The sequence below is a fragment of the Micropterus salmoides genome, unplaced genomic scaffold, assembly GCF_014851395.1.
Source record: "Micropterus salmoides isolate LMB-PRFRI ecotype aquatic unplaced genomic scaffold, ASM1485139v1 Ms_hic_scaffold_9, whole genome shotgun sequence".
Classification (NCBI taxonomy): Eukaryota; Metazoa; Chordata; class Actinopteri; order Centrarchiformes; family Centrarchidae; genus Micropterus; species Micropterus salmoides.
The window spans coordinates 25,849,764-25,875,477 of NW_024044681.1; the positions used below are offsets into that span (position 1 = coordinate 25,849,764).

Here is a 25,714-nt window from a genome sequence, read left to right on the forward strand (position 1 = left end):
TAAAATAAAATAAATAAATGAAACAGTAACGTGTGTGTTATTATAATAATATATTAAAAATTAAAATAAAATAAATAGAAACCGTAAACGTGTGTGTGTGTGTGTGTGTGTGTGTGTGTGTGTGTGTGTGTGTATTAATACACAAAAAATAAAAAATGAATCAATCAATTTAAAAAAAATTGTATTTGGATTGTTGATCCTGCGATGGATTGGCGACCTGTCCAGCACCCGATGTCAGCTGGGATTGGCTCCAGCCCCCCGTGACCCTGCACACAGGATAAGTGGTTGACGATGGATGGATTGTTGATGTTGTGTTTTATATGGGAATTCATTATGGTTTTGGGAAGTTTGGTATATTTGAGTGTGTTTTTAGATTTTTATATCTGGCTTATTTGAATTGGTTGGCATCTATATATTTATGAAATGTAAGGTTTGGATTTGGTTTTACTTTTTTACTGTAATATCTTGTGTGCTATTGGCACCTGCCCAGGGACTGCAGATGGGAATTAGCTTTTTGCTATATCTGGTACAGTACATATATTGTGCATTGTCCCTGTTAAATAAATAAATATTTGACCTTGGGACCTTGAATGATGTTATTATAGGTGGTGAAAAACTCTTCCTGGGATCAGAGCACTGTGTCCTGTGAGCTTTCTGACCCTCTGTAGTCTGTCTGTAATATTCAACACTGTTTTCATCACGTGCAGTCATCATACTTTTATCATTGTTCTCTCCTTTTGTCCAGATAATAATGAATGTGAGACAGAACCGTGCGGCCACGGCAGGGGCCTTTGCGTCAATTTAGAAGGAGCTTACAAATGCCTCTGTCGTCAGGGCTATAAACATATGGTGCAGCATGGGAGACTTAAGTGCTTAGGTAAGTTAGGTTGAGTGGTTTCCATGTTAAAATGTTTAAATTAGTTAGTTAATGTTAAATTAGTTATCAGATCTTGATTTGGCTCAATCATTTTTGTTTTGCAGATGTGAATGAATGCTCTAAGCAAGACATCTGTGGTGTCGGAGGCCAGTGTGTGAACCTGCCCGGTTCTTACAAATGTGAATGTCACATCGGCTTTAGGAGCAAGTCACACCGTCACCCAGCCTGTGAAGGTACAAAGACACTGGTTATTAAGACATTACGGATGTTAGTGCACTGACAAAACACATATTATGTGTGTGTCACTATAATATGCTTGTGTCTGTGCTTGTGCCAATCCAAACATGGGTATGTTAAACTTCTTCTCACTTTTTCCAGACATAAACGAGTGTTTGAATCCCAACACTTGTCCCAATGAGCAATGTGAGAACACACCAGGCTCCTATGAGTGTGTTCCTTGCTTGCCTGGTCACGAGGCCCGTTCCGGTACATGCTATGGTGAGTACAATCCTGCTGTACACCAAAATTCATCTCTTATTAACTTCGTTTTTTATGTCCCTCTCTGTCAGTGTGTTTCTGTGAGGCAATGCCAAATGGAAAGCAACATGCTTACATTTCAATAAAAAGTTAACCTGCTCCTTCAGTAAAGGGTGTTTGAAGTTATGTTACTCCTGCTGCTGTTATCTGATTGGTAATGTGCAAATAATGGACAAAATTGATCACAATGGGCAATAATTCACCTATATTCACTGAGCAGGAGACGCTCAAAGAAAAGAAATATACTCATTAATACAGGTCAAGATTATTCAGTCAGCTTAGCAGTACTGGGGATAACTTGTTTTAACTTGAGGCAACAGTGTGTTGGGCATTATTACAGGGAAACATCATAGATCCTACTGTAGAAGCAAAATAAGAGCAAGAGACCTTAAAGGTCCAATGTGTAATATTTAGGAGGATCTATTGACAGAAATGCAATATCATATACATAACTATGCTTTCAGTGGTGTATAAAGACCTTATATAATGAACCGTAATGTTTTTATTACTTTAGAATGAGCCATTTCTATCTACATACACCACAGGTCCTCTTACATGGAAGTTGCCATGTTGCACCGTCATGTTTCTGTAACTGTAGCCCAAACGTACCAACTGATCTACAGAGCGTCTTTCGTCCCTACGTTGAAAAAGTACAAAGAACAAGAACTAGTAGTAGTATTAGTAATTGTCTGCAGGGACGTGCACAGACATTATGGGGGCAGGAGCTCAAGTAAAAAAAAGCATTAAAATTAAGCGTTTAAATACTTTTTGTTTCACATGCAAAATCACCTAAAGCTTAACACAGCCAAGCAACAGGATACTGAATTGCCTGAATACATTAATGTATTGATCAAATACATGATTATTATTGCTATTATAATTACACTTACCACGCGCGCACACACACGTGACAAAGACTTATTTTCTAATTTGAGGGAGGGCTGTCTGTATCATGTAAAGATATAGCATACAACACATTTATAGAATGGATAGTTATTATATGAGGAGCCTAAGATCAAAATGATGAAGTTACTGTTTAAGGCAGGACACTTTTTTCATGTAGTGGTCAATTTTGAGATTTTGGTCTATTTTGTCTTATTTACTCTAATGGAGAGAAAACTTCCAAAAAACACATTTAGATGGAGTTAGTTGTAAGCCTACTACCCTCCGTTTGTTTGCATTTGAAGATTTCTTTTAAATGAATCAAAACAATCTAATCTGCATATGTAAACATAACATTTGAGGGGAAAAGCCTCTTGATGTAAGTCAGTGGTGATATGCTTTAGTTATTTTGTTCATCCTATTAACCTTTTTGTGATTGTGATGACATTAGACACAAATTTTACTAGGTTCACCTGTAGTGTCTCCATTGAGTACAGGCCTGTATGGCCATGATATATTGCCTTAGCTAAACTTTAGCTAACATATTACATTATGAGAGTAGCTCATGAGTCATGAATGTTAGCAAGACACAAACTATATTTGTCTTTTTGCTAATTAACTGCAATCTCGAGGCAGTGGTAGTTTAGTCTTTTGTTCGTTACCTCCACACAAGTCAAGAAAAACACAGCTGGGATAAAAGCTGGGATGGGCTGCTGCCCGTCTGTCTGTGTGTGCTGCGCGGAGACGGGGAGGGCGAGAGAGGGAGAGAGGGGGAGAGATTCAATAAATATCTTTGTTCATTTATAAAAAATATTTTAAAAAGCACCCCAGAAAAATAGGGCAATTTCTCTTGAAGAAGTAAAAGGGCAGGTGCTGAAGCCCCTTTTGGTGCACGTGCCTTGTTGTCTGGTTTGTTAGAAGTAATCAGTGAAATTTGGACAAATGGAGACACACATACACACATATATTATATATGTATATATATTATATATATATATATATTTATATTTAGCACTAGAGCCGACAGAGCTTGTCAGCCACCGTAGCTTCTCCTACATGCTTGCAAAGGAAGGGGAGCAGTGGCTGAGCCGTTGGTTGCAATTCGCAACCCTCACCTCTAGCTGCCACCAAAACCCATACACTAAACCTTTAAAATGTTATGTCAACATAAATATTGCATTACATGTTTCTACTCATTTGTCCTCCACTACAGTAAAATGATTGAGTAATAAGTCAGGCACTGAAGCAGTTGTAGGGCACTGTATCAGCACCACACATCACAGTTACAGTATAATAATGTAAAGCTCTCACAGGTGAAGACATAACGTAATAGTACTGCAGTGATGTAAAATATATCAGCCAACCAAACATTGCCTCGCTGTAATGATAAACTTTCTTATAATCTCTCCTACACATTTCACCAGACATTAATGAGTGTCAGAAGCCTGGCATCTGTCCTAACGGGCGCTGTGAGAACCTCCCTGGTACTTACCGCTGCTTGTGCAACGAGGGTTTCCTCCCATCTTCAGACAGCAAGGGTTGCAGTGGTAAGTAATGCTTACGGGAACCTTTACACAACATTATCTAGACTAAGTTGGGTGATTTAATGGTCGTTTGGTGCTGAAGATGTAATTAGGAATTCTTAATCATTAAAGAAGTTGTCCTTCCCCCAAACAGACATTGATGAGTGTGAGGACGTCAGGCTGTGTGCTAATGGCCACTGCATAAATACAGAAGGCTCCTTCCAGTGCCAGTGCTACCCAGGATACCAGCGCACACAGGAGGGCAGCCACTGTGAAGGCATGAATAATTCAACAAAGTGTTTGCAGGGAACCAATATGCAATTATTTATCACCTGAAACCAAAGGAGACGTGTTGTTGTCTCTTAATAACTAATCACCATTGGATTGTCTAAATAAAGTGTGACAGAGTTCGGTTTGGTTTTGACACAGTTCATTAATAAATGTCAAAACTCCTCACCACATGCTTCACATTCCAACATTGTTTTTATTTCCTTCCCTTCAGATATCAATGAGTGTGAGAGGCCATCAAACTGTCAGAGAGGCCGCTGTATCAACAGTATGGGCTCATACCACTGTGAGTGCCAGAAGGGCTACATGCTGGTTGGAGGCAGGAGATGCCAAGGTCAGTTGCTTTAAATCGTTATGCTCAGACTTTTGTTAGAAAACAGGATGCTGTCTTTCATTTAGCTAGTAAGCTTGGGAGATGGTAAGCTAAACGGCAGTATAAAGCTGTCTTTAAGTTTGTATTTACAGTGCCTTTATGTTTATCTGTATCTTTAACCTTTAACCTTTCACCATTTTTACATTGTGTTTTGTCTTCTTTACAAATTTTACAAGTTCTGCAATAAATGTAATCAAATCAGGGCTGTGCTCAAAGTCTTGTTTTCTCATTTACTATTTCCTACATGGTACACATTCAATCGTTTACTCTATAGTGAACAGTAAACTGAGATGTTGGCCATTATTTTGTCATCTGACAGGTGTAATTTACACATCTCTCAAAGGCTTCACATTGTTTTTAAGAAGGTTGTGTCCATATTTAAAATGTAGAAACAAATATATCAATGACCAAATTTTTTTTACTTTACTCTTAAAAAATACTTAAAGTTTAAAGATAAAAAAAGAACAAAATCTATTTGTTTGCAACTCAGATTGTGTTTGGATGGAAACAAACACTTAGAGCAGTATATGCGCTTTCCCTTTTCAGACATAGACGAATGTGCCACAGACAGAAGTCTCTGCCAGCCCTTCGGCTCTTGTGAGAACAGACCGGGCTCGTATGTGTGTGTCTGCAATCACGGTTATGTCCTCTCAGAGGACAAACGCAGCTGTGAAGGTAAGCCTGCCCTGATTCCTTCTGCTTTACTGTATCCCAGAGCTTTCACCAGGCCTGAACGTGTGATCCCTGCCTGTCCCTAACCCAAACATTGCAGTTCAAACCCAGAGGGCTCGTAGGCTAAACAATAACAATCACTGGTTATAAACTGCCAAATCCTATTGTATTCTATATTCTATATGTTACAAACTTTAAAGTATTCAAAATAAAAGAAAGACCAGCTTGGCAAGCACATATGAGGCCCAGTCCAGTCATTGGATTTGCATACCAAAACCTCAGTTCCCTAACATTCACCATGTTTGTTCCTGCAGCAGTTCGAGTGCTGACGGACGAGAAGAAGGAGTGCTACCTGAACCTCGATGACACTGTGTTCTGCGACAGTGTTCTGGCCACCAACGTCACCAAGCAGGAGTGCTGCTGCTCCATTGGCGTGGGATGGGGAGACCACTGTGAGATCTACCCCTGTCCTGTCTCCCAATCAGGTACATTTACAGTACAGTGCACTGTACATAAACACACTTCAACCAAGTCATGCAGTACTGTACATGTGCAACGGTTATGTAGCTCAGTGTGTTGAATATATTATGATTCTAGTTTATTTTAATATTAAAATGTTGCTGAGACAATGCTGTATACTGCAGAATTGTAGGCATGATGATTGCAATGTATTTTATATTTGTAAATACTTTGTGCTAACAGAGGAGCATGTTCTGTATCTACTGTATTTCTTGTAATGTTTATTAAACTCTGCCTGCTCTTCTCCTCCCAGCTGAGTTCCACTTCCTGTGTCCAAATGGGCAAGGTCTCTATTATGATGAAGGACTCCTGTACAGCTTGCCCGCCTACCATGGTAGATATTATACGACTAACTATATTCACATACACCAGGGCTACACAGTGATAAGATGTTCCTGCATTTGCACTTAAATTCTGTGTTAATATAGAACATGTAATTTAGAAATGATTATAGTTGCACCCGAGTTAAAGAACATTTGTAGTCACTTAGGACTGGTATGCGTCCTCATTACGTCAAACAACATTATGGCAATTGCCACTCTGTTATTGAGAAGAAACGTGTGCTTCCTTGTCTGCAGACATCGACGAGTGTTCTTTGTTTGCTGATGAAATCTGCAAGAAGGGTCGATGTGAGAACACGCTGCCGGGCTACGAGTGCTACTGTCAGCAGGGCTTCTACTATGACAGTAACCTTCTCGAGTGCATTGGTAGGTGCTTAGATGCACTCTATAAAATGGCACCGCAAAAGATTATTACAACAAATTCTGTGAAAGTTCTGTCTGACATTCGTAAAGGCAGATCAGTTTTGAAGATGCTTTATAACATATTCATTTTGTTCCTTCAGATGTGAACGAATGCCACGACGAGTCTCTGTGTACTAATGGTCAGTGCGTCAACACCGAAGGGTCCTTCTACTGCAACTGTAACCGGCCCTGGACTCCAGACTCCAACAAGAAGAAGTGTGTGATGGCAACAATAGCAGGTGAGTGAAATAGTATCTCCTCCCAGTGACCCTGACAGCTTAATCGTTTATCTGGAGGAATTACTTTGAGCGTTGAGTAAACCTTGTTGTTCTTTGTTCTTGTTGTCATTTATGCTTTTTCAGATGTGAATGAATGTGAGGACCCAGCCAACTGTAAGAATGGCCATTGTGTGGACACTCCAGGGTCATACTACTGCATCTGCTCTCCGCCCTGGACTCTGGCCACTGACCGTAACAGTTGTGTGACTCCTGAGGAGCAGGCTGGTGAGTGCAGACCTTCCACAGTGGGGAGGTTATAAAGAGCAACAAGGCAGTTGTGGGCCACAGCAGCTTATTCTGTCAAAGGCAAAACAAAGAAACATAGTGTTGGCTGTCTTCGCTTGTGGGAGGGAGTATATGTGAGAAAAACTGATTTCTAAGCCAAGTTGAACGAAGGTGAGGGAATCTACTAACCTTTTTGTAGATGTCATTGTTCTAAACAGAGGCAAGAACAGACATCATATTGAGCAGACAGATCACACATTATGCCCATAATGTTTTTTAACTACAGTTAAAGATGTTCACAAATTATGTGAGCATGCTGAATCAGTTTCTATATAAGTGTTTTTCTCAACATCTATGTGGCACAAGAGGGTTTACTTTAACTTATATAACTTATTTAACTATACTTGAACTGATATTGTTAGTATTGTAGAAACATCCTGAGATAAACCACACAAACAGCACAAAGTGAAAAAAATACAGTACTGTGCAAAGGTTTTAGGCAGATGTGGAAAAAATTCTGGAAAGTAAGAATGCTTTTGAAAATAGATTATATTTGTCAGTTAAGAATAAGAATAAAAATCTAAATCAAATCAGTATTTTTACAGCATCAGTTTTTCTAGCTACTCTTGCACAAAGTCAGTGATTTTGTAGGAATATCATCAGGTGTATGATTAAACAGGCATACCATACAGGTGCTAATGATCATAAATTATGTAGGTTGAGACATTAACTGAAACAGAAACAGCTGTGTAGGAGGAATAGAACTGGGTGAGGAACAGCTAAACTCAACTAACAAGTTGAGGTTACTATAGACTGTTTTCTTTTGCCAAAGGGCTGGAGAGCAGTACTAAGTGAGTGTCTGCAGGCAACAGACACTCAGGTTCCTTGCAATTCTGGAGCTGCATTTCTGCAAACAGAGTTGAGGATTTGCTCAGAATTAATGGTCTCCTCAATGCTGAAAAGTGCAGGCAGACACATTATGTATCATGCAGTACCATCCGGCAGGCATGACTGGTCCCAAATGTATTCTGTAGCATGACAAGAACCCCAAATATGCAGTGAAAGTTAATAAAAACATTATGGTATGGCCCCCACAGAGCCCTGATCTCAACATCATTGAGGCTGTCTGGGATTACATGAAGAGAGAGAAGGAACTGAGGCTGCCTAAATCCACAGAAGAACTGTGGATAGTTCTCCAAAATGTTTAGGCCAACCTACCTGCCAAGTTCCTTCACAAACTATGTGTACCTACAATTGAAGAATTGATGGTGTTTTGAAGGCAAAGGGTTGCCACACCAAATATTGATTTGATTTAGATTTTTCTTTTCTTCACTCACTTTGCATTTTGTTATTTGGTAAATAGAATATATTAACATGTCTATTTTTTTTAAAGCATTCTTACTTTACAGCATTTTATCCACACCTGCCTAAAACTTTTAAATAGTACTGTACATTTCTTGTGCTGTCTAAGGTACACCAATTGAGAAAGCCTTGTATAACAATCTATAATGAATAAACAAATACACATTTAAGACATGTATCCATACATACAGTAAATCCATGTACATTTTGTACATGTGATGGTAAAAAAAATAGTTGTTGTGTGTGTACGCAGCTCAGTGCTCATATTTGTTTTAGCTGTAATAAACATATAGAAGTGCTGAAATGAAGTAGTGGTGTTAAAATATCACATTTATACCACACCACAGAGTTTCTCTGGCTTTATTAAGGCTTACATAATGACCTAATTACAAAACCTAATACAACTTACAGTAAGTAAATATTATTAGTGTTATTTATTTCAAGTGCCGCTTGAATTGCTGGTGCATCAGTTGCAAACGTTATTAATATTGTGCAGTTTTCCTGGCCAAACACCATGTTGGGAGAAAAATGTGTAGTTGTTTCATAAAACCGGACGCCAGTGTTTTGGTTGTATTGATGAAGAGGATCTGAACCAATCACAACCTGATACTGAGTTGCATTAGATACCAAATGGGCCACATTGGAATGAACTTTTTGGGGACATGCAGTGAAATTGTCCCCTGTTTAAAGAAAGGAAGGTTACATCCACCGTACTCGCAGAAGCAAATGCAGTGAGGAATGAGTATTGAGCAGCTATGAAGGACAAATTTTAAATGACCATGCCATGACCATGTTGCTACAAATGTGGTGAACTCTTATTCCCATTACACTCAGAATGGGAGCTGTGTTTGCATTCTTGCTGTTAGGCCACACATGTTGACAGAGGGCTCTGGACTACAGCATGTGTGTCCTTGTCAAATCTTTCGTTTGTCATATTTATTGACAAACCTGAGCCAAGTTCTGGTTTGGTGATCGTGCGGTGCAACTGCTGTTGTTTGTAGATGATGCTGTCCTTTTAGTTTGTGGACATTAATGTTAGCAGTTTGCAGATGAGTATGGCACTGTTGGGACACAAATCTGTGCCTCCAAGTTTGAGACTGTGGTTCTCTTCCTCAAAGGAGAGCATTCCTCAATCCAGGTGACAGGGGAAGACAAGCCCAAAGTGGAATAGTTGCTGTGGCTGTAACAATGGCGACATTTTAGCTGGCTTTGATGTTGATGACAGATTGACTCCAGTGTGGATAGAAGCAGCCATTATGTGGCTGAGATTCAGAGTGACCTTCGTGTCAAGCTGTAGCATATTGGCATTGAAAGGAGCCACTTGAGGTGGTCTGAGCACCTCATTTTGTCAGCATTCAGACACGACTGAAATGGAAGAGTAGCAAACACGAAAGCTGTCAGATCACATCTCTCCTCTGACCAGTTATTTCGTGATAATTCTTAAGTTCTTTAGAATACAAAGTATGGATGGCTCTGGTCTCCGTGTTATTACTACAACCATGAAATTAATAAATGACTAGAACATGGATAGGTGGATGTAAAATGATGATCTTAAAACCAACTTACTTGAACATTTCTTTATTCAAGGAAAGTTGTTCTTTATCAGAACAACTAAGAGACTGCAAAACTGGCTATATGATTGGTAACGCTCTAATAAATCATCTTATGTATGCCGATGATTTGGCTATTGTTTCTCCTAGCAGTGCTAGATTTCAACAGTTGCTGAATATACAGTATGTTCTGATTATGGGGTCAAATATGATGTGCAGTACAATGCTAAGAAGAGTGTTGTCATGATATGCAGAACGAAAGGGGATAAACTTCCCAGTTTTCTATCTGTCACGGCAAGTGCTAAGTATTTGTAATAAAAGAAAATACCTGGGGCACTTCCTCAGATCAATTGTCTGATGATGATGATGATGATGACATGTATAGGCGGTGTCATTTTAAACTTTAAATGTGTTCAACGTCAACAACGTTAACATAAGGCTCATTAAAGCATATTGCACTCCTCTCTGTACTGTTCCAATGTGAGCCAAGTTTAAAAAGACAACCATACATAAGCTTCAAGTGCCTATAGTAACTGTATGCAGAAAAACCTAGGTGGTGTAGTGCAAGTGACTTGTTTTGTAAGGCAAGAGTCAACACTTTCCCGGCTCTGCTGAGAAATCTGATGTACAAATTTATCTGTCGACTGGATGGCTCTCAGAACGGCATTATTAAGCTGTTCACAAATCCTAGTAATAGTGTTGTACGATACCAGTATCTGTGGAAGCATTTTTTCTGTGTTTTTGTATTTGTGCTTTGGTATTTTAGGAGGTGTTGTGTGTTTTTCTAATGGACCCCGAGTCTGACAATAAAGTTGAACTGAACTGAACACATGCCATTGATCTATTAATCTGAGAAGGCATTTGGTCTGGTCTATCTTGACAATAACTGCACTCATCACAAAGTCCTCTGTACTTATGCTGTGAACCTTCTATTATTATTCAATCTAATCACATTTGAAGTTGGGTTGCAAGTTTTAGGGGTTGAATGGATATAATTATGGCTTTTCCTGTCATGGACTGGATTTTGAACAGTTGGATTTACAAAACTGTTACAGAGTACAGTACAAAACCCGGGAGATCGCTATTCTGAACATGAACGTGAACAGAACATGCCTTCTGAATGCGCCCTCATTCTTATGGTTTCAGTCAAGCTTCAAGAAAAAAAAGAAATAAGTAAAATTAGAAACTTGCTGCACCCACATCACAGTACAAGCTGGCCTACATGGCAGTATCATTTTCTCTGCAAATTGCCTACAAATGTCTCGGCAGATTCCTGGACGTGTTGCTGGAACCAAGCTTCCTGTTTTAACCTGCAGCCTTTTGGCAGATATTGCAGTGAGGTTGCATGTTCACTAGAGACCAACTGCAGTATTATGCATGACCAAAGCTAATTTTGTCATAAGCAGAACCTTGCATGCAACATTTATGGTAGAAACGTAAAACAGAAAGCAAACGGGACATACAGGGGGTGGACACAATAACAAATACCCACTGTACACTGTTATCCAAACCAATACAATATCACTGCAATGAATGCAGCATCAGAATCTTAAAATGTTCAGTTTTTGTTGAGATTGTGTCAGAGTTGATTCAACTCTCTGCAACTTGTTGAAGCTGGCTGGCACTGGTAAACAAAGGAGGTTGGCTCAGTAATCAAGTGCAATTCAAAAACATTGCACACTACAATCAGCACAGAGTTGAATCAATGTATTTTTGACACAGTCTCAGAAAAAACAGCGAACTTCACAAAGGAAGTATTTATTGCAGGATTATTGTACTGAATTTCATGATGTAGCATTTTTTTTAATTATGTCCACTACCTACAGACTAAGAGCTGGCCCCAAGCAGATGTTCATACTGTAACCAGTGTCTGTGGTGCCCTTTGCAGATGTGAATGAGTGCCAGGACCCCTCGTACTGTAAGAATGGGAGGTGTGAGAACACGCCCGGCTCCTTTCACTGTTTTTGCGACCCTCCCCTCACCTTCAGTGCAGCGCTGAAACAGTGCGTCTATGACGGTGGGTAAAATCAGCGTCAGCTCACCTGAGCATGACCGTTCAAAATGAGTTTTGGCTTACGTCGACATCTGCCGCTCATGTTCCTCTTTGTAATTCCTCCAAATTTGTGTCCCATCTAGCCTGTTCTGGCTTTATATAATACTATTTCCCCTCCTACGCACTTTATAGAGACAGTTTCCCATTCTTGGAGAAATACCACTTTGTGTAGGTATCAAGCATACATATCGAATGTACTCATTTATGCTCACAAAGCAACATCAGATTATGTTCAGTGTGAGAAAAAGTGATTACGTTTAGTATTTTCTCTGCATGTCTATTTTTCCCAAACCAATTTGTGTCTCTTTTGTCTGTGTTATTATAGAGGATAAAACTCATTTGTTCCGGTAGAGAAAAGACAGACTCAGCATTTGAAAACTGATCATTTAGTGGAGAATGACCTGAGCTCACTAGTTATAATTTTTCACATAAGATATTTGATTCACTGTACTCAGTGTTTTCGATGCCAGTGGACAGCCTTTTTTTTTTTTTTTTTCACACCTGAGTATGGATGGTTTAATATCTGTAATACATACTATAGGACTGTTTAAGTGTGACACATTTGAACAAGCAGACAAAACATGACTTTAAACACTATTAAACTCTATCTACACAATTATAGAAGACAAGGAAGCGTACCGATCCATAAGTAATGGAGCTGTAACAATAAGCTGTTTGCTTAATGGAAGTAAACTGAGCATATCTTTATCATCACTGCAACACATGTAGCCACTATCATTTAATATGACATTGTTTTTTGGAAGTTTGGTAACTTTAACATTTGTTTGTAGATTTAAATAGTTGAAAGTGTAAATAAATAGTTTAATCTATTAGAGCATATTAGCTTCATGATCAGATCTCCATACTGTACAAACAATATAAGATTTTTCTTTTGCTGTATCTATGACTTACAGTGGGGGAAAAAAATGTATGACATACAGCAGGCAAGCTGAAAAGTGTTATTGCTACAGTAAGCTGTGCAGGTACCCAATGTATTATGAGATGGACTAATTTCTACACTTTGGCTGCTACCCCTAATAATAAGTGTGTACAGAGAGTAAATGGATGGGTACATTTTGTGCACTTACTTGCACTCAACAACATTTATTGAGATATTCTAACATGTGATCAACATCTGTCATCTTTAAGTAGATTGTGGGTGTCACAAACAATGTGAACTGATGTAAAGATTTTCCTCCAAGCCAAATGCTGTATATATTTTGAAGCGTTATTATTATAAAAATCTGAATTTCTCCCTTCACATGCTGAATACACCTGAAATAACATTTATGCTTAAAGTTACAAATTAGCATACAGTATAATTTTTGTGTGTGGGCATCTTCCACTGGCTGGCATACAACTGTTTTACTAATCTTAGAGCTCAGGACGGGCTGATTGTGGCTTCCTGTACATAAACTATTTACTGTAACACACATGGAAAGAACCTTTATTTAAATATGATAGTGCCTGAATTTTCTTACACTTTATCTTCAATTGTTTGTTTTTTATCCTCCTTTCTTTTACCCAGATCGCACTGCAGCCCACAAGGATGTGTGTTTCCTGCAGGTTGACGAGGGCTTGATCTGCAGCGAGCCCAGGAACGGCATGGTGGTGACCTACTCAGAGTGCTGCTGTCACTTTGGTCGTGGCTGGGGGCCCGAGTGTAACACCTGTCCACCCAGAAACTCAGGTGAGCAAACTGAAGACCCGACTGGCCTCTCAAGGCTACTACCAGCTACTAGTTTTACTTTCTTTAGAGCTAAAACAACATTTATTCCTTTTGTTCAGAGATGTTCAGTCGTCTTTGTGAGATGCATCTGGAGACTGAGTCTGATGGGGAGCAGGATTTCTTGGCAGCTTTCGCCAACTACAACCCAGGTAAAACCGTGGACCATCTTTCAATATACAATCGTATGTCATACACGCTCATCTATTTTCCCCAACTCACTGTTATTTTCTAATCTCTTTCTGTACCATATTTCCTCTCTTCCCCGGCCTGTTTGTCTGTAAAAGGTGACAGTTCAGAGGAGGATTCGGATGAATGCAGCTGCGCAAATGGCCGCTGTGTCCGCTCCTACCTAGGCACGATGTGTGAATGTAACACAGGCTTTAGGCTGGACCACTCCCGTACCCGCTGTATAGGTTTGTACTAGTTTTACAAAAATACTTTCATTGTTGTTTGCCCAATTTCTTTCTTTTTTTTTACAGCTTACACTCATTGATAAGATCTTGTGGGGTTTTTTTTTCAGACATTGATGAGTGCGCAGAACCAGGAGGTCGTGTCAGTCCATGCAAGAACGCTCGCTGTGTGAACACTGCTGGCTCATACAAGTGCTTCTGCAAACACGGCTTTATGGCCACACGCAGGGCAAACATATGTGTCCGTCGCAGAACTCGGTAACCTCTGTGTGTCACTCTGTTTAAGCCCCATCTACAGTATGCAACAGGCCCGCACACGCCGTCACACAGGGACTGTGTGCACCGCAAAAACATGGGTGCTCATCAGGAGCCAAATCATAACAATGGCTCGTATGAAATGTACAAATCATATCATTGTCAGCTCCTCTTTCACTTCCCATTTCACATTTAAAGAAATAATCAATACAGACAATGAATATGTTTGTTTGTTTGTTAAAGATTTTTGTAATTATTGTTTAACTGTTTTTTAGTTATTACGTTTCGATCTCATTATCGATCTCTCTGTCACATTGATCTTTCATTCTTAATTTGAACATCTGATCTAAAACCCCCTTTTCTTTTAATAAGGAAATGTGTTTTAAAGATCTGTCTGGTATTCCTTCAGCCCATTCAATAGTTGTGTACTATAGGAATGCCAGGAGAACTTTACATTCCCATTTAAGTCCAGTTTTTAATTCTAAATTGACATCACCTGAATTGTATTTTAAAACCACACATTGTTAATTTTGTGTTATTGTACAGTTTGTCCGATGGATCAACAGTTTTTGTAAGAATGGTCCCGTTTATTTGTTGATGTAAAATATGAGAAACCTGAAGTTTTTGTATAATTTGACATGTGCACCTAAGTGAACTATTAAGCTTAAAAAAAGAAAAAAGGTCATGCACTTAGCAAAGAAGAATTTGCTAAACGTAGCTTGTTCCGGAAAACATCTGTTGTCATGATTGCTGTATCAAAGTGTTTAGAAAACCAAAGACGCTGTTGAAAAAAGAAGAATTTAATTAAAAAAGAAGATGTCGACCAATTATGGAGTTGTTTTTCATTCAGACTTCACATACAGTATGGGGAGACTGCACTGTGGATGATTCAGTGTTGATTTTCAAGCACTCCTAGAAAGCAAATAAACCCAGCACATGGCAGGGTCTCCACAAGTCTTCCATCAGGTTTGCTTCTGTACTATTTTGCTTGTTACTTAAATGCACAAATCTGCAACAGTCATAAACTTATTGAATTTAACACATTTTGGTTTCACATTTTGCAGCATAAAGCAGCCCTTTGTTTTGTTTTTATTTTAGGGTTCATAAACAGAAATGTTAGTATTAAAATGGAAATGTGGTGTTGTTTCAGTGCTGCAAATAGTTATTTTCCTGGAGATGTTTGTGCTACTGACTGCTTCCAAGTTGTTGATGTAATCCTCTTAGAGCCCACAGATTCTCTAAGATGTCTTTGATGACCAAATTTTACTAACTAATTTATCTCATGACTGACAAACTAGTCCCAATAGTATGCTAATATACTCTAGATCCCCTTGGGGCGAAGAATACAATGTATTGAATAATCTGAGTTTATTTTGATGAGAATCTTAATCTTGACTCCCTCACGAGTTTTGTTCATATCTGTTTACCACTTTAGAGAAATCTCCAGATTTCAATTACCCCTTTCTTGTAATGACTTCCACAATTTGACATGCTTTTATCTCCCTCCTACATTCTGCGCTGTCCATTTTACTTTTCTCTGCCAGAGAGGTGGCTTCAGGTAACTCACAGAATCCATAATTTCCTGAAAATAACTATGAAATTTGCCTTCCAATTAATTCTGATTAATTGCAAGTGTAACCCAGAAAGTGTTTTGATGTGATGAATAATGAATGATTGACTTGCGTTTAATTGAGCAGTTCTCTACCCAGCCTTGATCAAAAAGACAGAACAGCCAAATGAATAACAGTTGTAACTGATTGTATGAAACAGTAACTGAGGGACTTGCATAAAAAAGAACAATAAAGCAATAAGAAGCTGTAGTTCAACATGTTTACTTTTAATTTGGCTTCTTCAGACAAGAAAAAGCTCAAATTGCCAGACTGAGCAAACAACAGTTAGAAAATAAGAGGAATATGTCAACTTAAAACAAAATACTAATACAGTGAATATGTGAGCGTAGATAGCTCACAGATTATAAATGAAGAACAGTACCATCTTGTGGCCTCTTTGTCTAAAAGTTATATATATATATATAAAGCCCATACTTATGGCAGATGTTCCTGTACACTATGCCAGCTAACTGGTTATGGCATTCCATGTACGCACTTCCTGCCTGCATCTTACACCCTGCTGTTATGTGCTGTACTGTCTCAGGGGCATCCTTGCACAGTCTGCACCTGGGGTCCTGCCTCTATTGATCTTGTACTGAGTGCCTGTTCTTGAACCACCATGATTAGTGCTTCTGTGCTGTTCTTTAGTCCAGCCTTTTCCAGCCACTGGTAGGCTTTCTTGATATCAGCCACTTCTTCTATTTGTCTGTGGTACATGCCGTGCAGCGACTTGTCTCTCCATGAAGGTTCTTCGTCTTCCTTATCCTCACCCTTGGGTTTCTGCTGCCCTTGATCTTTGGGGGCCATCTTCCTGATGTACTCCTGGATCTTTGTTGTTTCATCCTGGACAGTGGTCTTGACACTCACTAGCCCTCGGCCTCCCTCGTTACACTTGGTGTACAGTCTCAGGGTGCTGGATTTGGGGTGAAAACCCTCCATGCATTGTGAGGAGCTTTTCTTGTCTTGATGTCAGTGGCCTCTACCTCCTCCTTTGACCAGGGTATCTGATGACTGGCAGGGCGTATGTGTTGATGGCTCGGATCTTGTTTTTCCCATTCAGCTGACTTTTCAGGACCTCCCTTACTCTCTGTAGGTATTTGGCTGTGGCGGACTTCCTTGCTGCCTCCTCATGGTTTCTGAACATCTGCAATTTTTGCCTTTTGGTAGTTCAATCCCCTTGGTTCTGATCATTTTCCCTCTTTTTGATACCCTGCGATCACACTTGTCCAGTCCGAACGACATTCCAGTGGTTCCAGAGGTGACTGATGGTTGTTCCACTTTGGAATCAGTATCCGTAGCCAGTCTTTGTGATGATCTGGCTGAGGGTTTCAGGCCTATGCAGAACAGCAACAGGGATAGTGCATCACCTTGGTATATGCTGGACTTGATGGTGATTTGTGCAATTGGCTTTGAGTTGGCTTCCAGACTTGTTTTCCACAGCCCACAGAGTTTTTGATGAAAGCTATTAGTGTCCTGTTGATCTTGTACATTTCCAAGCATTCCAGTATCCATGTATGTGGCATTGAGTTGTAGGCTTTCTTGTAGTCAATCCAGGCGGTGCACAGATTGGTCTGCCTGGTCTTGCAGTCTCGAGTGACTGCTCTGTCAACCAGTTGCTGGTCCTTGGCTCCCTGCCCATTCCCTTCTGGGCCCTGTCCATGTATTGAGCCATGTGCCTTCTCATCTTAGCCGCTATGATGCCTGACAGGAGCTTCCATGTTGTGCAGAGGCAGGTTATTGGTCGGTAGTTGGATGGGATTGTTCCCTTCTGGGGATCCTTCATGATCAGGACTGTCCGTCCTTGGGTTAACCATTCTGGGGGGGTCCCATCCGTCAGCAGTTGGTTCATTTGTGCTGCCAGGCTTTCATGGAGTGCAGTTAGTTTCTTCAGCCAGTAGGTGTGGATCATGTCAGGGCCTGGTGCTGTCCAGCTCTTCATACCATCCACTCTTTCTTGGATATCTGCCGTTGTAATGGTTACTGGATCTTGTTCTGGGAGATTGCTGTGATCTGTTCTTAGATCCACTAGCCACTGAGCACTGGTGTTGTGGGATGCCTCTTTCTTCCACATATTCTTCCAGTACTGTTCAGTCTCAGCCCTGGGTGGATCTGATTTTGTGTTATTACCCTGCCACTGAGAGTACACTTTGGATGGTTCAGTGGAGAACATCCGGTTTATTCTCCTGGCTTCAGCTTCTGCCTTGTATCTCTTTAGGTGGGTAGCTAGAGCAGTAAGTCTTTGTTTTTGGCAGTCTCCAGAGCCTCAGGTATTGACAACTTGTTGTATTTCTTAGGTAGCCCCTTCCTTGTACCTTTCTGTAGCTCTGATAGCTGACTAATCAATCTTCGTGTTGCCTTGATCTTGGTCTCTAGCCTTCTCCTCCATGAGGGGTAATGCTCTTTGTGGCTTGTGGTGTTCATCTTATAGCCAAGCATCTCTAGGATCACTGTTGCTGTGGCATACATCAGCTCATTGGTCTCAGTTATGGATATAGTAGGGATAGTATGTAGTACTGCATTCACATCTTCTAGCAGACTTTCAGAGGGTACTGTGTCACTTATCCTGGGCAATCTTGGTCGTTGTACTTCTGGGTCCAGCTTGGTTATGATCTTCAATCGTAGGTCAGTCGCCCTTATGTTGAGTGATTCTGTGATGTAAGGGCTTGTTGTTGTTGGGGCTTGTGACCCAATCTCTGAGTGTGGGGATGATGATGACATCTCCCCGCTGACCTGTCGTCCTGGCTCTCAGTTGCCGAAGCATATTTGTTTTACCTCATTAATCTCTAGTTGTGATAGGAGTTGCCGTTTGCGAATGTTAGACGGACCTAGGATTTGTTTCTTTGTCAGTGTTGATGTTGGGTTTCGAAGCATCCATATATCCCACAGTCTCTGCACATAACCCCTCTCACCGGGATTGCTTGTTAGTAGCATTGCATCAGATCCATATTTTCTGCTCTAGTCCATGAATGTTTTGTTCCAGTAGCCCATTTATCATGTTGCCCTGGTTCCCCAGCTCCTGATGCGGACCTTGTTAACCCGGGTGACGTCCGAGCCGGTATGGCTCCTGTATTTGCAGTTTCAGTAATGCCTGAGGAAGTAGCATTAAGGACCTTGCCTAAGGGTCCACCTGGATGACCAGGAATCGAACCCACGATCACCTGTACCAAAGTCAGTTGCATTATATATATATATAGGGTGGGTTGTTCTTCAGTATTGTGATGCCAATGAGGCCAGTTGGGTCTTTCTATTGGTCCTGTCTGTGTTAGAGGCCACCATGTGCAGGCCCAGGTGTTCTTTAAGGACTATAAGTGAGTGCCCATGTGGTGCCACCCATTTGCAAAGTTCATAATATACTGACATGCAAGCATTTTTATGCACTTCATTTTGTCCACAAGTGGAGGATTAATTTGTGGTGGTTGACCCCTGCATCTGGATGGTCATGTGCTGGTGGAGCAGTGACATTTTCACAATCAAAATGTCACTCCAACTTCCAAGTACAGTGATTTGTTTGTATAATTTTTTTTCTATATATAGGAGTTATTTCAAACGGTGTTATATGAAATCACCCTCACAAACAAGCAAATATTATTTTATTTTCATCCTAAATATTTTTAATTTCTTATTTCTTATACTACTACTGTTTTTCAAAGATAAATTCAGATACAAATTCAAATACAAATTCAAATACAAATTCAAATACAAATTCAAATTACATAAGGACAATTAATTTCATACATTTCATTAGATAAGGAAATAAAACAGCAAAAGTTGTGTTTGTGTGTGTTAATACAAAATAAAAATAATGATAATTTAAAAAATCAGCTGTTATTGACTTTATTCATTTCCAACATGTTCTTGATATCATGATGACCTAACTCTTTGGCATTTTACTTAACATCATATTTATTTGTTGCTATAAAATTAAAGTTTTTAATTTTAGCAATGATTGATAAGAAATCAATCTGATTTCCTTCATTTCTGTCTTTCTGTCTGTAGGCTGAATATGTTATTATTTACTCTTTAATGTTTACTAAAATAATGGTGTAGGCCTTTATAAATTGCACTAATATCACCAGTAAAAAGCCTCAAATGAGTAAAGATATAGAAACAATATTTCAGGCAGAAATTAACCAGCTAAAATGCTTTTACAGTTATTTCAGAATTAATAAACTATGAGAAATAGAGAGATGGTATATTTAGGTTGAGTTCATTTTTAAAAAGTAGTATACAAAACCCGCATGTACCCATAAAGAGCTTTTACTGTATGAAACAATGCTGAGATGTGTGTGACAGAACATCGTCATGATTAGAATGTTTAGTCAGGAGATTCAGTTAAACATAAACAAACTCATTCAGTGTTTTTTGAATTTCAAAATTTACAATTGACGGTTTTTCGAAAAAGACGAACTTCATCGACGACAATTGTTTCATCCTGACATCAACTGACTACCGACTGCCACAGACCAAAGCTGTTTCAGCATGGAAGATGTGAGATTTATTATTTTAAAATATCCACCTTGTTTTGTTATGTATTTTAACATTGAGACAGTCAAAAACCCTACAATTGTACAATGCATTTACATGATGCTGTGAAATGAAGCATGTTAAATGATTTTTAGGGTAAATCAATCAACTTTGACAGAAGTGTGACAAAGCTTTACTGTGTTAAGATAATAAGTAACACTAGGTTTGAACGAGAATAATTAAATGGTTGAACAAGTAGGCTATTAATAGCCTACAATACGCAAAAATAACCCCAAGACACATTTCAGCATCACATGTTTAAGACCATTTCCAATAGAAACATGCTTTTTAAGGATAATGTTAGGATATTCATGCATTTTCTCTTTTCCAGAAAAATGTTTCTCAGCTGAATAATTTAACAATTGACTGGGTAACCTTTTGAAGGAACCTATTTTATTTGACAATATCCCTTTCAGACAAAATAAGATTAATATAGCAACATGTTGCAAATTGATGTATAACAGGGGTTTATTTTCAGCTAAGGTAACTATGAGAAGATGCTTGGTGGTGCTCAAATGATGTAAGGTTAGCTGCAGTACCGGAGGCATGTAGTTTCAGGACCGCAATCCTAGGACTGGAACTGCATTTCTAGGACCCTTGTTTACTTTGATGCTGCCAGCTAGCCGGCTGCTAGCTATGTTACTCTTGATAGCCCCCCGAAGCCAATTACCCTTGCCACAACCATCACCGAGTGTGTGCCTAAACTTAACTTATTGATTATATGCATAACCCTACAGCTGTGCACATCAGCCTCACGGCTGTCGTGCTGGCAGACAGGGTTAACCGCCTTCGTGTTGCTGTGCATTAGCACCACCATTCCACTAGATGGCTATGCAGCAAAAGAACTACGGTCCTAGAACTGCGGTCCCAGGATTGCGGGGATCCTGAAACTGCAGCCTCCGGTACTGCAATTACATTAATATTGGCTCAAACAGATGGACATTGTTAAAACCATATTATCTTGTTGCTGTTTACATTCAACTTAGACACAAATTCAAAAAATGCTCTGCAGAATGTTGCCTGCCTAACTCTCTCTCTCTCAATTTTCAATTCAATTCAATTCAAATTAGCTTTATTGGCATGAATGTGTAACAACCATATTACCAAAGCATCATGTAAACAAGTAATTAAAGTGTATGTGTTTTTGTGTTAAAAAAATAAAAATATCTTAAAAAATAAAATAAAATAAATAAATGAAACGGTAACGTGTGTGTGTGTGTGTGTGTGTGTGTGTGTGTGTGTGTGTGTGAGTGAGTAAGTGAGTGAGTGTGTGTGTATGTTAAAAAAAATTAAAATACTTTAAAAATTAAAATAAAATAAATAGATCTAAATTTCTCTCTCTCTCTCTCTCCATATATATATATATATATATAATATATATGTATGTGTGTATATACACACACACACAAAACTTAGGCTATATGTAGTCATGTTTGGCATGAAGGAACTACAAACTTTTTGTTATACAACCTTGTGCTGTATAATGACAAATAAACAATCTTGTATCTTGTATAGCAAATAAGCTGAGATGTAGCCTATAAGCACTGCAATATTCTGCAAATACTGTTACAAATGACCAACAATTAATTAATCAAAGCAAACTGTATATAATCAGGCCACCCAGCAGATTATTTGGTGTTTTTTTATCCAAGGTAGTCTACAAGGTTGTTGTTTTTTTGTCATTATGCAGCACAGGGTTGTATAATGAAACAAAGTGTGTAGTCCCTTCATACTACACACGCAGATAAATTAACATACTGTATAATTAATTGTATATTAAAATATCATAACATATGAAATAAAATAAAATATTATAAAACAATATATACAGTTATTTATACCATACAAATATTATCTACATACGTAGACTCCCAGAACAGTCTGCAGTGCATTTTATCATCTTGTCTGACATTTGGGAAATGGTGTCCATTTTGTGAAGATGCTGCTTCTACAAGTGCAGCCGGTTACCATAGCAATTATTCTTCTAAAACTCAATATCCAACCAATCTAACCCTTCATCTGTTCATCATTTATTAGGCCTATTTTTAATATAATAAACATTATTATGCAGCCAGTAATTCAAACTCTGCAGTCTGGACATTCAGTCAGTGGGGTGTATACTCGTTGATTTGGTGATACAAAGTTAATCACAGTGTCCAAGTTTCCTTTAACATTACACCACCTATATACAGACAGTTGACCAGCTGCTTTTCAACAGTCCTACTGCAACAACAATTAGTTTTATACTTCATTTTACTGCACATGGTTCTAGAAATGTGTCAATGTGTGATCTAAATTTGGCTTTTACTTTTGAAGTGTTACTGGTGATAATAATTTAAATTTAAGGATGCAAGGACTTTTACCAGTAAGATGTTGTGGTAACAGTTGATGGTATGTTCATGTCACTTGCAGCAGAAGTTTAAAGGTTGTTTTTTTTTTTTCTGTCTTCAGATTCAGCGCTATACTTGGACTGCTGTTGTCTTACCAAACCCCAACCGGCCCGGCAGCCCAAGGTTCATACTTCGCAGGGTACTGGTACCAGCCTACTCTAGCAGCTCTTCTGCAAGCTCCTCACCTACCTCTTCCTTCTCTTCTTCCTCCTCTAGTTTTTCTCACTCATCCTGCAGCTCCTCTCCAAGCTCCTCACCTACCTCTTCCTATTCTTCTTCCTCATCTGGCTTTTCTCACTCATCCTGCAGCTCCTCTCCAAGCTCCTCACCTACCTCTTCCTATTCTTCTTCCTCATCTGGCTTTTCTCACTCATCCTGCAGCTCCTCTCCAAGCTCCTCGCCGAGCTCCTCGCCTACCTCTTCCTCCTCATCTTGTTGCGCTTCCCCAAGCTCTCCCCCTAGCCAGCCCCTTTCAGTGACAGAGGATGAAAACTGGACCTGTGAGGTATTCAATGATCAGAACAAGATCATCCTAAGAAAGGTGAAGACAACAAGCTGCACTCAGAGACCGGAGGTGCTCAGCTGTACAGCACGCCCCCCTACAACATCTCAGACCCACACCAAGCCTGCTGTGATCCCAACCGGCCCTAAACCCAAGTGGGTGAAGAACCTGCAGGCCATCATAAGGGAGAGAAACAAGCAGCGTGGCATCAGGGGATATAAGAGACCTGCTCGAAAGTCGGAATGTGACCCTCCAGGGAAGCGTTCTTACAACAAATAATTTAAAGTCATTTTAAAGGACCATGCACTGATGCAAATCATTTGCTTGTCACTGAACATGTGACTCTGGTCAGGGTGCCCGTCAGACTTGGGGATGATCTGGGGGGGATAGCGTGAACCTTCAACGTGTTATGCCCTCTTGGAGAAGCTCCTTTCTGGCAGATGAGAAAAGGATGCACACACCATGTCAAGAAGGTTCATATGTCTGTCTGCGCCCACCCTAGACCAACAATGGAGTCAACTGTGACCACAGGAGGACCACAGTGCATGGGTCAATAGTGATTTAAGTTGATGTGCTGTGATGTTATGTGTGTAAATTTTAAGGACCATACGCTGATTATGGATTAATTCCTTGTCACTGAACATGTGACTCTGGTCAGGGTGCCCGTCAGACTTGGGGATGATCTGGGGGGGATAGCGTGAACCTTCAACGTGTTATGCCCTCTCGGAGAAGCTCCTTTCTGGCAGATGAGAAAAGGATGCACACACCATGTCAAGAAGGTTCATATGTCTGTCTGCGCCCACCCTAGACCAACAATGGAGTCAACTGTGACCACAGGAGGACCAAAGTGGATGGGTCAATAGTGATTTAAGTTGATATGCTGTGCTGTGATATGCTGTGCTGTGATATGCTGTGATATGCTGTGCTGTGCTGTGCTGTGATATGCTGTGCTGTGCTGTGATATGCTGTGCTGTGATATGCTGTGCTGTGCTGTGCTGTGCTGTGCTGTGCTGTGCTGTGCTGTGCTGTGCTGTGCTGTGAAATGATGTGATGTGATGTGATGCAAGCTCAGCAAAGAGCCAGTGCCCCTGAGCCAATTGAGATGGCTTCAGACATCTGATCAGGATGCCTTCTGGGCGCCTGGGTATCTCTTAGGAGATGGTAAACATTGCTGGGGAGAGCCCTGCTTGTTCTGCTGCTACCACGACCCGGCCCTAGTTAAGGGTAAGAAAACTGATGTATTGATGGATGCTGTGCTGTGCTGTTATGCAATGTGTCTCCAATGTGTTTCTTTCAAGCTCCTCTCTGGCAGATGAGAAAAGAAATTTTGGACAACAGCCCAGTGAAAAAATAGTAATGGTAAAAAATAGTTACAGGCTACTGTAATTAGAGTCCTGTGTAATTATCCTCAATACCAGGGGGTAACAAAATAAAGGAGGAGGACCAAAGTGGATGGGTCAATAGTGATTTAAGTTGATATGCTGTGCTGTGATATGCTGTGCTGTGCTGTGCTGTGATATGCTGTGCTGTGCTGTGCTGTGCTGTGCTGTGCTGTGATATGCTGTGATATGCTGTGCTGTGCTGTGCTGTGATATGCTGTGATATGCTGTGATATGCTGTGCTGTGCTGTGATATGCTGTGCTGTGCTGTGATATGCTGTGATATGCTGTGATATGCTGTGCTGTGATATGCTGTGATATGCTGTGATATGCTGTGCTGTGCTGTGATATGCTGTGCTGTGCTGTGCTGTGCTGTGCTGTGCTGTGCTGTGCTGTGCTGTGCTGTGCTGTGATATGCTGTGCTGTGATATGCTGTGATATGCTGTGATATGCTGTGCTGTGCTGTGCTGTGATATGCTGTGATATGCTGTGCTGTGCTGTGATATACTGTGCTGTGCTGTGATATGCTGTAATATGCTGTGATAAACTGTGATATGCTGTGCTGTGCTGTGCTGTGCTGTGCTGTGCTGTGCTGTGCTGTGATATGCTGTGCTGTGATATGCTGTGATATGCTGTGCTGTGCTGTGCTGTGCTGTGATATGCTGTGCTGTGATATGCTGTGATATGCTGTGATATGCTGTGCTGTGCTGTGATATGCTGTGCTGTGCTGTGCTGTGCTGTGCTGTGCTGTGCTGTGCTGTGCTGTGCTGTGCTGTGATATGCTGTGCTGTGATATGCTGTGATATGCTGTGATGTGCTGTGCTGTGCTGTGCTGTGCTGTGCTGTGCTGTGCTGTGCTGTGCTGTGCTGTGCTGTGATATGCTGTGCTGTGCTGTGATATGCTGTGATGTGCTGTGCTGTGATATGCTGTGCTGTGATATGCTGTGATATGCTGTGCTGTGATATGCTGTGCTGTGCTGTGCTGTGCTGTGCTGTGCTGTGCTGTGCTGTGCTGTGCTGTGCTGTGCTGTGC

General features: G+C 40.2%; 2 protein-coding genes across 5 annotated transcripts in view; both read left to right on the plus strand.

Moving 5' to 3' along the window:
- Window positions 1-15,106, plus strand: part of ltbp3 (latent transforming growth factor beta binding protein 3) — a 37,129-nt gene extending 22,023 nt beyond the window's left edge. For 3 of the 4 annotated variants that reach the window (XM_038708744.1, XM_038708746.1, XM_038708745.1), the window contains 17 exons: window positions 746-877; window positions 982-1,110; window positions 1,256-1,375; window positions 3,721-3,843; window positions 3,974-4,096; window positions 4,322-4,441; window positions 5,027-5,155; window positions 5,467-5,637; window positions 5,925-6,005; window positions 6,250-6,378; window positions 6,516-6,653; window positions 6,777-6,917; window positions 11,718-11,846; window positions 13,411-13,572; window positions 13,671-13,760; window positions 13,896-14,024; window positions 14,132-15,106. In XM_038708744.1, the coding sequence (XP_038564672.1) occupies window positions 746-877; window positions 982-1,110; window positions 1,256-1,375; window positions 3,721-3,843; window positions 3,974-4,096; window positions 4,322-4,441; window positions 5,027-5,155; window positions 5,467-5,637; window positions 5,925-6,005; window positions 6,250-6,378; window positions 6,516-6,653; window positions 6,777-6,917; window positions 11,718-11,846; window positions 13,411-13,572; window positions 13,671-13,760; window positions 13,896-14,024; window positions 14,132-14,283 (2,198 nt within the window). In that variant the 3' untranslated portion in view covers window positions 14,284-15,106. The remainder of the gene's footprint in view (window positions 1-745; window positions 878-981; window positions 1,111-1,255; window positions 1,376-3,720; window positions 3,844-3,973; window positions 4,097-4,321; window positions 4,442-5,026; window positions 5,156-5,466; window positions 5,638-5,924; window positions 6,006-6,249; window positions 6,379-6,515; window positions 6,654-6,776; window positions 6,918-11,717; window positions 11,847-13,410; window positions 13,573-13,670; window positions 13,761-13,895; window positions 14,025-14,131) is intronic. The other variant, XM_038708747.1, reaches the window with a different exon arrangement.
- Window positions 15,107-19,614: 4,508 nt separating this feature from the next.
- LOC119894804 (putative protein TPRXL) lies at window positions 19,615-24,875 on the plus strand. The gene is made up of 2 exons (XM_038707475.1): window positions 19,615-20,374; window positions 22,862-24,875. The coding sequence occupies exons 1-2, from the start codon at window positions 20,366-20,368 to the stop codon at window positions 23,579-23,581; spliced, it is 729 nt and encodes a 242-aa protein (XP_038563403.1). The 5' UTR covers window positions 19,615-20,365; the 3' UTR covers window positions 23,582-24,875.
- Window positions 24,876-25,714: the final 839 nt, after the last annotated feature.